This window comes from Cetorhinus maximus, unplaced genomic scaffold, assembly GCF_964194155.1.
Source record: "Cetorhinus maximus unplaced genomic scaffold, sCetMax3.hap1.1 HAP1_SCAFFOLD_1823, whole genome shotgun sequence".
Taxonomy (NCBI): domain Eukaryota; kingdom Metazoa; phylum Chordata; class Chondrichthyes; order Lamniformes; family Cetorhinidae; genus Cetorhinus; species Cetorhinus maximus.
The window spans coordinates 28,383-43,283 of NW_027597763.1; the positions used below are offsets into that span (position 1 = coordinate 28,383).

The 14,901-nt window shown below is 46.8% G+C and overlaps 1 protein-coding gene across 1 annotated transcript in view; it reads right to left on the bottom strand.

Moving 5' to 3' along the window:
- The window catches only part of lrp12 (low density lipoprotein receptor-related protein 12), a 57,953-nt gene that overhangs the window by 20,387 nt on the left and 22,665 nt on the right, over positions 1-14,901 (bottom strand). The window contains exon 4 of the mRNA XM_078537042.1: positions 5,322-5,524. Coding sequence (XP_078393168.1) covers positions 5,322-5,524 — 203 coding nt within the window. The remainder of the gene's footprint in view (positions 1-5,321; positions 5,525-14,901) is intronic.

Below are 14,901 nucleotides of genomic sequence, written 5' to 3' on the forward strand. Positions count from 1 at the left end.
CCGGTACAGGAATTGAACCCACGATGTTGGCATCACTCTGCATCACAAACTAGCCATCCAGCAAACTGAGGTACTGACCCCTCCATCTCCCCTCCTCCCCCCACCCTGGGTAGCTGCTTTCAGAATATCTGCACTATTAGTGGCAATGGATTCAGATGCTTTACAGATTGATTACAGGACTTTACTTCTGACTTGTTTCAAGTTTGGCAGGGAAAATCTTTCAACCTCAGTTTGTTTTCTTGAAAATATATTCCACTTCTCTTTCTTTCATGTCATAAACCACTTGGTGAGAGTGACAAATGCATTCTCCAGGCTGCTTGTTAACATTTTCATTATGTTTAACACTAACTTGAGCTCAGCATTGCCAACAGAATTGAGCCACTGAGACAGACTCTATATATGTAGAAACATGCATTAACTAAAAATTTAGAAACGTCAAATTTGTCACAAACTATTTCTTACTGCTAAAAATAATCAAAAGTCTTATTTCATAACTGCAGAATAATTAAACTACATGGGTAGTAGAAAAATAAGACCATCAAGTTATGTCCGTGACAGGAGAGCAGAATCAGTTTTCATGATAGTTAAGATTTTGAGTGCATTATTTTCACTATTCAGGTGGATGCAAAATGCAAAGAGCTGGGGAGTTCTCAAGAAGCTTCCACATAGAAGAGACTGCTAACAAAAATGAGAACACATCAAATTGAGGGCAACCTATTAACATGAATGGGAAATTGGTTCAAAGGTAGGAGTGGAGACAATGGGCATGTAATACAATTGACAAGATGTGATTAGTGGTATCCTCGCAGGTCTGTACGAGGGCCTCATGATTTCACTATATTTATGAAGGGCTTAAGATGAAAAAAGAGAGAGCTTTAGATCCAAGTTTGCTGACTACACAAAGTTAGCACAGCAAATAATATAGATGGGAGCAGAAAGTTTCAGAGGAACATTGATAGATTATGAGAGTGGACAAAACTGTAGAAGGTGGAGTTCAATGTGGTGAAATGTGAGGTCATCCACTTTATACTCAAGATAGATAGATCAGAGTTTTTTTTTAATTCCTTCATGGGATGTGGGCGTCACTGGCTAGGCCAGCATTTATTACCCATCTCTAACTGCTCTGGAGAAGGTAGTGGTGAGCTGCCTTTTTGAACCACTGCAGTCCATGTGGTGTAGGTACGCCCAAAGTGCTGTTTGGGAGGGAGTTCTGGACTTTGACCTAACAACAGCGAGGGAAAGGCAATATATTTCCAAGTAAGAATAGTGTGTGGCTTTGAGGGGAACTTTCAGGTGGTGGTGTTCCCATGCATCTGCTGCCCTTGTCATTCTAAATGGTAGTGGTTGTGGGTTTGGAAGGTACTGTCTAAGGAGCCTGTATTTATAAATGGCGAGAAGCTAGGAAGTGAGGAGCAGAGTAATTTAAGGATCCAATCCTACAGGAATCACTAGAAGTTAGTGGACAGGTACAAAAAAAATTTAAAATGCTAATGAAATGTTAAGTCTTTATCACAAGGGTACTAAAACGCAAAGAGGTGGAAGCTATATTACAATCATATAAAGATCTGGTTAGACTCCCAGTTAGAGGACTGCATTCAGTCCTGGGCTCTGCATCTCAGGAAGGATATACTGACCTTCAAGAGCAGATTCAACAGAATGGTACCAGGGCTAAAAGGCTTAAGTTACAAGGACAACTTGCCTAGAGTGTATTGTGTATTTTCTTGAGTATAGAAGATTAAGGTCCAATCTAATTTATGTTTAAGATGATGATTGAAAGATTTGATAGGGTAGAGAGGGAGCGAGGGAGAGAGAAAGAGTTTGCTCTAGTGGGGGAATCCAGACAGGGGGCATAACATTAAAATTAGAGCTGTGTCATTCAGCGTTATTGTCAGGAAGCACTTCTTCACCCAGAGGTAATGGAAATCTGGCACACTCTCCCTCAGAAACCTATTGAGGCTAGGTCAATTGTAAATTTTAAAACAGAGATTAATATTTTTGTTGGGTAGGGGTGTTGAGGACTACGAACCAATGTCAGCAGATGGGGTTAAGTTATAGATCAGCAATGATCTGTGATGGTTATTGGGGAGATGATGGTTTAATGGTGGTAATGTCACTAGACTAGTAATGCAGTGTAGGCCTGAGGCCTGCAATCGCTAATTTTTGCAATTTTATGTTTTTTGCATTTTATTTCTGCTTTGGTCTTGATTTTAAGAGAACCTGTATTAAGCCTGTATTGAATTTTTAAAAGTTACTTTGTAGACCTTGATTTAAAACCAAGTGTGATGGCGCTTTGATTAAGTGAAATAATTAATCAATGTTAATCAGTAGAAATATTATAAACTGTGGACTTATTTTTTCTCAAGATTTTGTTTTCATACTGGTCAGGCTATGATCACAACTGTTGTTTTGGCCAAATTACTGTTTTCCCTTTTTGTGCTAGATTTGCAAAAATAAGTTGTTTTCTAATGTTTAACAAGAATCATTCTTACTGCATTCAATGACCCTTGAGCAATAAGCCAGGACAATAACCTTGCAAATGGGGTGGTCAACTATGGTGTGGAATCAGGAGATGGAGTTTGACTGATAGACAGCATAACCTGATTGATGGCAGTTGGGAGACAACATCAATGAGATGTGTAACAGCCTGAATACTGCAGGGTCTGAGAGAAGAATTTGATAAGGACACATGGTTGCCAGACTCTTGTTTTCAGTAAGTCTGGATGGAGGCCTCAGAAGGCTGGAACGAGCCAGAAATTGGATTTAAAGGGACATAGCTTCTAGCATTTGGTGCCGCAGCTCGAGTGGAACAGTCAACCACTGAAGACTACAGGAAAGGGGCACGAGGGAGTGACTGACCAAAGAGTCCACAAAGTGCAAGGTTATTCGGAGACTTGGTGATGTATGAACCAAGAGAGATTTCACCATTCTAGGGAACTAGTCGAACAGACTAATTTGGGATTGCCATTTGTGCTACAATAAAGTTGTCTTTCCTCTTTAATATCTACTTTTTCTTTTTAATAAAGTTATCTTTCTTTCCTTTTTCATCATTAATAATTGTTTTTAAAAATTGTTGTTTTCACACATTATTTGGTATTGAGTTACTCATACCTGTAAGTCTAAGTGAGACTCCGCAAGGAACTCTCATGTCTCTACACCAGAGGCCAAGAAAAATTCTCTGTGGACATGTGTTCAAATCCCACCATGGTGGCTGATGGAATTTAAATTCAAATTAACAAAAAAAAATCTGGAATTGAAAGCTAGTCTCAGTAATGGTGACCATGAAACTATCATTGATTGTCGTAAAACCCCATCTGATTCACTAATGGTCTTTAGGGAAGGAAATCTGCCATCCTTACCTGGTCTGGCCTACATGTGACTCCAGATCCACAGCAATGTGGTTGACCCTTAACTTCCCTCCGAAACAGCCTATCCAAAGCCACTCAGTTCAAGGGCAATTAGGATGGGCAACAAATGTTGAGCTTGGCAACGATGCTCACAAACCATGAAAGAATAAAGATCTAATTAAAAGCTGGACAGGTTCGAGAGGATGAATGGCTTATGTTGCCACTGCCATGGGCAACATATATCCTTCAGCCAACACCACCAAAAATGATTTCACCATCTTATATGGGACCCTGCTTTCTGCAAATTGACTGGACACTTTGCCTACAGAATGGTAACTAGACCTCAAAAGTAACTGGTTGGTTATGTTGCGCTTTGGAACGTGAAATGAACTACATAAAAACAAATTCATAAATTGGTGATGATGGTGTCCCATTAACGCTGTGTGCACACATACTTAAGCATGTCACAGAGTTGCGAGTGTGGGTTAAAAATACTGTTTATGATGCTGAAGGAGCTGAAATACAAATTGAATGAAATACTTACTGCAAAACATGTATAGTCTCATCTTTCTTTAGAAACCAGGTTCAAAAGAACCTGGTTTCGCAGATGACACAAAAATTGGTGAGGTGGTAAATAGTGAGGAGCCTTAGATTACAGGAGGAGATAGATGGGCTGGTCAGATGGGCTGATCAGTGGCAAATGGAATTTAATCTGGATAAGTGTGAGGTGATGCACTTGGGTAGGACAAACAAGGCACAGGAATACACGATAAATGGTAGGACCCTGGGAAGTACCGAGGATCAGAAGGACCTTGATGTGCCTGTCCACTAGTGCCTTAAGGTAGCCGGACAGGTAGATAAGGTGGTTAAGAAGGCATATGGGATACTTGCCTTTATTAGCCAAGACATAGAATATAACAGCAGGGAGGTTATGCTGGAACTGTATAAAACGCTGGTTAGGCCACAGCTAGAGCATTGCGTGCAGTTCTGGAATCTGCATTATAGGAAGGATGTGATTGCACTGGAGAAAGTGCAGGGGAGATTTACCAAGATGTTGCCTGGACTGGAGAGTTTTAGTAATGAGGAGAGATTGGATAGACTGGGGTTATTTTCCCTGGAGCAGAGGAGATTGGGGTCGGGGGGGACATGATTGAGGTGTATAAAATTATGAGGGGCATAGATAGGGTAGACAGGAAGGAACTTTTCCCCTTGGTGGAGGGATCAATAACCAGGGGGCATAGATTTAAGGTAAGGAGCAGGAGGTTTAGAGGGGATGTGAGGAAGAATTTTTTCACCCAGAGGGTGGTGGGAATCTGGAATTCACTGCCTGAAAGGGTGGTAGAGGCAGAAACCCTCATAACATTTAAGAAGTATTTGGACGTGCACTTGCAATGCCATGGCATACAAGGCTATGGGCCTAGTGCTGAAAAGTGGGATTAGAATAGTTAGGTACTTGTTTGACCGGCACAGACTCGATGGGCCAAAGGGCCTTTTTCTGTGCTGTAGACCTCTATGACTCTAAAAGGTTAGCCTAGATTATAGTAACTGGGTGCATAAAAGAAACTCACTGCCCAACAACTCTAATTTCTGAAGCTGGAAAGACATCAACAATTTGCATTTAAATAGCATCTTCGCAGGAGTGTTATCAAACAAAATTTGACACAACTACATAAGTAAAAATAGGACAAGTGAGGAAGGTTTAGAGAAGTGTATTAAAAGAGGAAAGAGAGCTAGAGAGGTGGGGAGGTTTAGGGAGGTAATTGCAAAGCCTAGGGTCTCAGCAGTTGAAGGCATGGCCTCCAGTGATGGGAGTGATTATAATCAGGGATGCACAAGAGTCCAAAATTGGAGGAACATAGAGATCTCAGAGTGTTGTAGGGCTGAAAGAGGTTAAAGAGATAGGGAGGGGCAGTAGAACAGAAAAACAAACTACTGTACACTTTACTTTATAAAAAAATACACCCATTCTATACATACCTGTGACATAGGAGAGCCGGAAGCCTTTTCCAGTGTACCTGTCATCTGAATGAAATTTAATCCAGACATGGTCTTTCAAAGAAATGTAAGGTGCTGGGATGGAAGAACCACACACCCGAGTTCCTTCAACACTTTTGTATGCTCCTATAGTTAGCCAGTCTGAACTGCACCAAGCAGAGCTCTGGATATCAAAATCCTGAAAGCTAAAGGCAAGAAAGTGCATTAGCTCTTTCAACTATCACAGCAAAAGAAGAAAATCTATCGTTATAAATTCAGTTGCCATATTGTCAGAGGTGGTGCCTTTCTGATGACTAGCTAAACAAAAGCCTCATGGGCAGGCTATGAAAGATCCCATGGCACTAAGCAACGAGCAGAGGACACTCCCAGTGTCCTGGCTTATCCCTCATCCACCAAACAGGGATTATCTAGTCATTCCTTTACATGCTGTTCGTGGGATCTTACTTTGCACATATTAGCTACCACAGTTGTTACGTAACAAATGCCTTCACTTGAGAAGCAATTGATTTGTTGTAAACCTCTTTAGGCCTTCCTGAGGACATTAAACTCTTAGGCCTGAATTTTATGATCCCCCGCCAACGGGTTTGCAGGTGGGAAGTGATCGTCAAATTCCTTGGGTTCCCACGTGACCCGACCTCTCTACAATTTTACATGAAACTCTTTCGAGTTATCAACAGTCACAGATTGCAACTCTTTCGAGTACAATCACAGTTCTTGGTTTCTGGGAGTGGGACATGAACCCACAACCCTCTGATTCAAAGGCGAGGGTGCTATGAACTGAGCCACAGCTGACACCTCATAATTTTACATGAAGGTGGGCAAGGCCTCAGGCCCTGACTGAGGCCCTTAAGTGGCCAATTAATGATCACTTAAGGGATGTATCCCACCCAGCCTCAATTTTTAGGCTGGCAGGAAGAGTTCCCAGGATGGAGGAAGCCCTAAAATGGGTTCAGGCCTCAGAGGGAAGTGGGGCATGAGGGCGCGTCCATCAAAAGCCCCCTTTTAAATTTGGGCGCCCACGCCTTTAAGGTCCAGTAACCACAGGACCTCCCTTCACCCTCAGCCTCTGCCTCAAAACCCCAATCCCCCACTGTACCCCACCCCGAGGACTCTTCTACCCTCCCCACACCGAGGCCCCCAAAACTTACCTCTTCCTGGAATCCTGGGACTTAGGCTCCGGGAACTGCATGCAGTCCCAGTTCTGTCCACTGCAGCTTGTGACGTCTCAGGGACTAGAGCGCTGCTGGCCAATCAGATTGCCTGGCAGTTCTCTAAGCCAGGACTTCCTCCTGGGTGAGGGGCAGAAGTCCCACCTGCAATTAACGCTCGTTGGAAGGTGAAATTGCTGCAGAGAAGACAGTGTTCCCCGTCAACTCTTTGGATGGCGAGACAGGAAATCCCGCCATCTCCTAAAAATCCTGGCGTAAGTAAATGCAAGTTCTCCTCGTATTTATTTCTCTCCCTTTAAAGTCTTTCTGATCTACAGCTACTGTTTGTGCCACAGGTCTTTCCCCAATTAAAAGGTCATCAGGTACTCTGAGGTGTTATTCCACAAAGTTCACTATCAAAATATTCTTGCTGTCTCTTGTTCCCTTTAGTTATAGATACCAGCAATTCAACTGGCCAGGGTATCGTCACTAGATACAGAGCTAAGAAAATAATTTGAATTTAAAACTGTAATTAAAGAAGAGATATTCTAGTATTTGCATTTTCGGATTTGTTTCAACATGTACACATCAGTCCTGCATAGCAAGTAATTGTATCACCTGGCAACTTATTGAAAACAAATACAGGCTTGGGCTTCGCTGGCTGGGCCAGCATTTATTGCCCATCCCCAGTTGCCCTTGAGAAGGTGGTGGTAAGCTGTTTTCTTGAACCGCTGCAGTCCATGTGGTGTAGGTACACCCACAGTGCTGTTAGGAAGGGAGATGCAGGACTTTGACCCAGCAACAGTGAAGGAACGGCGATATATTTCCAAGTCAGGATGGTGTGTGGCTTGGCAGGGAAATGCCTGGAGGTGATGTTCCCATCTACCTGCTGTCCTTGTCCTTCTAGATGGCAGTGGTCGTAAGTTGGAAAGTGCCGTCTAAGGAGCCTTGGTGAATTCCTGCAGTGAGTCTTGTAAATGGTACACTCTGTTGCTATTGTGTGTCAGTGGTGGAGGGAGTGAATGTTTGCGGATGTGGTGCCAATCAAGCGGGCTGCATTGTCCTGGACGGTGTCAGGCTTCTTCAGTGTTGTTGGAGCTGCACTTATCCAGGCTAGTGGAGAGTGTTCCATCACACTCCTGAATTGTGCCTTATATATGGAGGACAGGCTTTAGGGAGTCAGGAGGTGAGTTACCTGTTGCAGGATTCCTAGCCTTTGACCTGCTCTTGTCACCACAGTATTTATATGGCTAATTCAGTTCAGTTTCTGGTCAATGGTAACCCCCAGGATGTTGATAGTGAGGCAGTAATGGTAATACTATTGAGCATCAAGGGTCGATGGTTAAATTTTCTCTTGTTGAAGATGGTCTGGCACTTGTGTGGCACGAATGTTACTTGCCAAAAATCAGCCCAAGCCTGGATATTGTCCAAGTCTTGCTGCATTTGGACACGGACTGCTTCAGTATTTGAGGAGTCACGAATGGCGCTGAACACTGTGCAATCATCAGTGAACATCCCCACTTCTGACCTTATGGTGAAAGGAAGGTCATTGATGAAGCAGCTGAAAATGGTTGGGCCGAGGACACTACCTTGAGGAACTCCAGCAGTGATGTCCTAGAGCTGAGATGACTGACCTCCAACAACCACAACCATCTTCCTTTGTGCTAGGTGTGACTCCAACCAGCGGAGAGTTTTCCCCTGATTCCCATTGACTCCAGTTTTGCTAGGGCTCCTTGATGCCACACTGTCAAATGCCGCCTTGATGTCAAGGGCAGTCACTCTCACCTCACCTTGGGAGTTCAGCTCTTTTGTCCATGTTTGAACTAAGACTGTAATGAGGTCAGGGACAGAGTGGCCCTGGCGGAACCCAAACTGGGCATCAGTGGGGTTATTGCTAAGCAAGTGCCGCTTGATAGCTCTGTTGATGACCCCTTCCATTACTTTACTGATGATGGAGAGTAGACTGATGGGGCTGTAATTGGCCGGGTTGGATTTGTCCTGCTTTTGTGTACAGGACATACCTGGGCAATTTTCCACATAGCCGGGTAGATGCCAGTGTTGTAGCTCTACTGAAACAGCTTGGCTAGGGGCACGGCACGTCTGGAGCACAAGTCTTCAGTACTATTGCCGGAATATTGTCAGGGCTCATAGCCTTTGTAGTATCCAGTGCCTTCAGCCGTTTCTTGATATCACATGGAGTGAATCGAATTGGCTGGAGATTGGCATCTGTGATGCTGGGGACCTCTGGAGGAGGCCGAGATGGATCATCCACTTGGCACTTCTGGCTGAAGATTGTACCAAATGCCTTAGCCTTATCTTTTGCACTGACGTGCTGGGCTCCACCATCATTGAGGATGGGGATATTTGTGGAGGCTCCTTCTCCAGTGAGTTGTTTAATTTTCCACCACCATTCACGATTGGTTTTGGCAGGACTGCAGAGCTTAGATCTAATCTGTTGGTTGTGGGATCGCTTAGCTCTGTCTATCACTTTCTGCTTATGATGTTTGGCGCACAAGTAGTTCTGTGTTAGAGCTTCACCAGGTTGACACCACATTTTTAGGTATGCCTGGTGCTGCTCCTGGCACGCCCTCCTGCTCTCTTCACTGAACCAGGGTTGATTTCCTGGCTTGATGGTATTGGTAGAGTGGGGGATGTGCCGGGCCATGAGGTTACAGATTGTATTTGAGTACAATTCTGCTGCTGCTGATGGCCCACAGCACCTCATGATTGCCCAGTCTTGAGTTGCTAGATCTTATCAAACTCTATCCCATTTAGCATGGTGGTAGTGCCACACAACACGATGGTGGGTATCCTCAATGTGAAGGCGAGACTTTGTCTCCACAACGGCTGTGTGGTCGTCACTCCTACAGATACTGTCATGGAGAGATGCACTTGCGGCAGGCAAGTTGGTGAGGATGAGTTCAAGTGTGTTTTTCCCTCTTGTTGGTTCCCTCGCCACCTGCCGCAGACCCAGTCTAGCAGCTATGTCCTTTAGGACTTGGCCAGCTTGGTCAGTAGTGGTGCTACTGAGCCACTCTTGGTGATGGATATTGAAGTCTCCCACCCAGAGTACATTCTGCACCCTTGCCACTCTCAGTGCTCACCAACTGGGGCATTATTGAGTTGTTTACATTGCCTCAACTATTTGCAGCTACGCAGATAATTCCATTCAGTTATAAATTCACTTTGGCATTTGCATTGTGTAAAGATGCAAAAGTCACCTTAAACATGTCAAGTAGTAAATTCATTTGACAATGTATTTAAAAGGAAGTGAAATTTTTTTAAAAAGTGCAATGTTGTGCAGGTTTGATACTAAATGCTGACAAATTTCTACTATTCATAGCCATTTCAGAAGGGATACTAATTCTTCAAAGGGATTTCCAATCCCTTTAAGTAAGGTTGTGTGCAGAGGCTGTCTCATGCAGTTGTGTGGCTGTGCTGGAGTTCATCTGTTTGATAGAAGAGGATTTTGATTCGGATCAATACTGAAGAATGCATTTCAATGACAGGGGAGGGGAAGTTAGACAAGGAGGAGCAGGGTTTGGGTAGCACATACACTACAATTGAAGTTCAAGACTAAAGTTTGTTTTTCATACCCTTTCCTTGAAGAATAGTATGAAATAGTGTTAGGATATGCAGGCTGATGAGGTACAATTTGGTTAGGAGGGGTGGGGGAAGCAGTGAGGTCTGTTAATTGTATCAATTGAAGCTAAGTATATACAGGTGGAGGGTATTGATTGGCTGGTTACTTGAGTTCACATACGAGGTGTCAGGCCTCGGGGGCTCCTTACAGGCGTTGCCCGTCTTTTACCAGGACCTGATCAAAGTCTGGAACATGGTCGCCTCGCGATGCAGCTCTCCCCCGTCAAGAGTAGCGGCTATCGTCAGAGAGCCGCTGCTCAGGAATCCGTCCCTCCGTCCCTTTCAGTGGCTGGCGAGAGGAGGGCTGTGGCTGCCGGGGTGACCAGGATCGGGGACGTGCTGGGTGGCGGAGGACTGGGCTGGATGCTCCCGCAGAAGTTGGCGTGCCGCGCATCAGTGAGTGTCCAGGTCGCAGCCGATGCCATCCAAGACCTAAGGACGGTCGTGCTCGGACCCGAAGTCATTTTAGGTCTCGAGGTGGCCCAGGTGCGCGTTGGTCTTCCGTCTGAACGTTCCCCTGTTCGGATGGAATTCCACACTGGCCCCAAGCCCCGAACCCTCCCTCGGGTGCCGGTGCCCCGCAATAATATGAGCCGCCTCGGGGACATGCCCTTCGTGCCATTTGGCACGGCGCGGAGGAGTTTTCTGTATGGACTGCTGCTGCACACCTTCCATTATCTCGCCCTGGTCCGCCACCCAGACACGTCCTGGCGTGCCTTGTTGCCGTCCGGCGGCGGAGGCCCCCGATGGGAGGCCCTCTACGGAGGTGTTCTCCCTCTTTCTATCGGGGACCTGGGTTGGAGGGTGTTGCATGCAGCAGTCCCCTACAATAGGAGGATGTTTAGGTTCACGGACTCCCAGGACACTTGCCCTTTTTGCGGTCTTGTGGAGTCCGCGGACCATGCATATATAGGATGTCTTAGGCTGCACTCCCTTTTTAGTTATTTAAATAACCTTCTGTTGCTGTTTTGTTTGCACTTCAGTCCCACGCTCCTGATCTACGGACACCCGGTGCGGAAGGGGGTCGGGAAGGAGAAGGACCTCCTCGTGAACCTGCTCCTGGGCCTGGCCAAGTTGGCCATCAACAGGTCCAGGCAGCGGGCGATCGACGGGGGAGTCCCGCCCGATTGTTTGTCCCTCTTCCGCGGCTACGTTCGCGGCCGGATGTCCCTGGAAAGGGAGCACGCGGTGTCTGCCGGCACCATCGAGGCCTTCCGTGCCCGGTAGGCACCGCGGGGACTGGGGTGTTTTGTTGACTCCTTTAATCACATCTTGGTTTGATGTTTGTAAGGTTCCTTTAAAGTTTTTTTTCCTTGATTTTACAGCTGACCTGACTTAGGGGCTGTGCTTAATTTCTCCCTTGTTATTGTTAATTTAGTTAATTGTTTTGACTCGAAAAGAGTTACGAGGTGTCAGCTGTGGCTCAGTTGATAGCACCCTCGCCTTTGAATCAGAGGGTTGTGGGTTCATGTCCCACTCCCGGAAACCAAGAACTGTAAATGTACTCGAAAGAGTTACAATCTGTGACTGTTGATAACTCGAAAGAGTTACTCAGTTTATAGCACCCTCGCCTTTGAATCAGAGGGTTGTGGGTTCATGTCCCACTCCCGGAAACCAAGAACTGTAAATGTACTCGAAAGAGTTACATGCGATCTGTTGATAACTTGAAAGAGTTACACATATAAAGAGAGGTGTCAGCTGTGGCTCAGTTCATAGCACCCTCGCCTTTGAGTCAGAAGGTTGTGGGTTCATGTCCCACTCCCGGAAACCAAGAACTGTGAATGTACTCGAAAGAGTTACATGCGATCTGTTGATAACTCGAAAGAGTTACAGCTGGGTCTGAATATGCAGATGCTGAGGTTCTGAGTCTCCCGCTTAGGGAGGGCGGTCAGGCGCTAGTGTGCCTACGCATGCAGGTGGCGACTTTCCGTCTTCAGACCATGCAGCGATACCTTTATGTTGAGCCTCCTCCGAGATGGTGTGCCCTGGCGACGTATTTCTTCCGCCAGGTGCACGGCATGAATTATGACGTGCAGCTCCTGTTTATAGAGCAGAGGGGCCTCGGTGGCTCCTTACAGGCGTTGCCCGTCTTTTACCAGGACCTGATCAAAGTCTGGAACGTGGTCGCCTCGCGACGCAGCTCTCCCCCGTCAGGAGTAGCGGCTATCGTCAGAGAGCCGCTGCTCAGGAATCCGCCCCTCCGTCCTTTTCAGTGGCTGGCGGAGAGGAGGGCTGTGGCTGCCAGGGTGACCAGGATCGGGGACGTGCTGGGTGGCGGAGGACTGGGCTGGATGCTCCCGCAGGAGATGGCGTGTCGCGCGTCAGTGAGTGTCTAGGTTGCAGCCGATGCCATCCAAGACCTAAGGACGGTCGTGCTCGGACCCGATGTCATTTTAGGTTTCGAGGTGGCCCAGGTGTGCGGTGGTCTTCCGGCTGAACGTTCCCCTGTTCGGACGGAATTTCACATTGGCCCCAAGCCCCGAACCCTCCCTTGGGTGCCGGTGCCCCACAATAATATGAGTCGCCTCGGGGACGTGCCCTCCGTGCCATTTGGCACGGCGCGGAAGAGTTTCCTGTACTCCTTCCATTTTCTCGCCCTCGTCCGCCGCCCGGACACGCCCTGGCGTGCCTTGTTGCCGTCCGGCGGAGGAGGCCCCCGATGGGAGGCCCTCTACGGAGGTGTCCTCCCGCTTTCTATCGGGGACCTGGGTTGGAGGGTGTTGCATGCAGCAGTCCCCTACAACCGTAGAATGTATAGGTTCACGGACTCCCAAGACACCTGCTCTTTTTGGGGTCTTGTGGAGTCCGTGGACCACGTTTATATAGGGTGTGATAGGCTGCACTCCCTTTTTAGTTATTTAAATAACCTTCTGTTGCTGTTTAGTTTGCACTTCAGTTCCACGCTCCTGATCTACGGACACCCGGTGCGGAAGGGGGTCGGGAGGGAGAAGGACCTCCTCGTGAACCTGCTCCTGGGCCTGGCCAGGTTGGCCATTAACAAGTCCAGGCAGCGGGCGATCGAGGGGGGAGTCCCGCCCGACTGTTTGTTCCTCTTCCGCGGCTACGTTCGCGGCCGGATGTCCCTGGAAAGGGAGCACGCGGTGTCTGCGGCAATCTCGAGGCCTTCCGTGCCCGGTGGGCGCCGCGAGGAATGGGGTGTTTTGTTGACCCCTTTAATCACATTTTGGTTTAATGTTTGTAAGGTTCCTTTAAAGTTTTTCCTTGATTTTACAGCTGACCTGACTTAGGGGCTGTACTTGATTTCTCCCTTGTTATTGTTAATTTAGTTAATTGTTTTAACTCTAAAAGAAGTTATTGTTAATTTAGTTAATTGTTTTGACTCGAAAAGAGTTACTCAGTTCATAGCACCCTCGCCTTTGAATCAGAGGGTTGTGGGTTCATGTCCCACTCCCGGAAACCAAGAACTGTGAATGTACTTGAAGGAGTTACATGCGATCTGTTGATAACTCAAAAGAGTTACACATATAAAGAGAGGTGTCAGCTTTGGCTCAGTTCATAGCACCCTTGCCTTTGAGTCAGAAGGTTGTGGGTTCATGTCCCACTCCTGGAAACCAAGAACTGTGAATGTACTCGAAAGAGTTACATGCGATCTGTTGATAACTCGAAAGAGTTACACATATAAAGACTCAAAAGAGTTACATCTTCTAAAACTCAAAAGAGTTACACATATAAAGAGACACTTTGCTGACAGGAGTAGAGTGGATTCAGGAGATATATGCCTGTAATGTTTCACTCTATGAATAAATCTATTCCAAGTAAAGACCGGCTCTGGTTTCTTCCTTCACCAACTGGCTAGTAGGAGTACATAACAAGGTCATTAATTTCCACTGGTTGCAATTGTCCTTACAAGCTGCTAACCCAGAATTCAGAGCTCCAGTCTCCTCTTGCTAAGACTATCTGGAGTGGGGTTCAAATCCTGTGTCTAGTCTCAAAGACAGGAATGCTAACACTCAAGACAAAGGTTTACTCCACTTAATTGACGCAATTTCCATACACTCTGCAGCAAATCAAATGTAGTTTTGTTTTGGATCCCTTCCTTTCTTTGTGCTCACCTGCCTTTGAAACATTCACTGCACATTTTGCAGAACACAGATGGAAACAATTTGCTCACTATGCATAGTTCTAGGTTGTACATGTGAAAAGGTAGAGCCTGATGCAACCCTTCAGTTTTCCTCCCACACTCAGTTCCTTTTTCCACTGTGAAGCTGCTTTTTTCATCGAGAATCTCATCTGGAATTCAGAACTCAGATGTAAAGAATTTTATTTTTCCCCCCGATGAAAAATGAATACAGGTAGGGTTAAGGAAATGGTATTTTTCTTTGGCGGGGGGGGGGGGGTGCAGAGAGAGAGAGGGGGGGTGCAGAGAGGGGGGTTGCAGAGAGAGAGAGGAGGGGTGCAGAGAGAGAGGGGGGGGTGCAGAGAGAGAGAGGGGGGGGATGCACAAAGAGAGAGAGGGGGGTGCAGAGAGAGAGAGGGGGGGGGTGCAGAGAGAGAGGTCGGGGTGCAGAGAGGGGGGGAAGGGGGTGCAGAGAGAGAGGGGGGGATGCAGAGAGAGAGGGAGGGATGCAGAGAGAGAGAGGGGGGTGCAGAGAGAGAGGGGGGGTGCAGAGAGAGAGGGGGGGTGCAGAGAGAGAGGGGGGGTGCAGAGAGAGAGAGGGGGTGCAGAGAGAGAGAGGGGGTGCAGAGAGAGGTGGGGGGTGCAGAGAGAGAGGGGGGGTGCAGAGAGAGAGGGGGGGTGCAGAGAGAGAGGG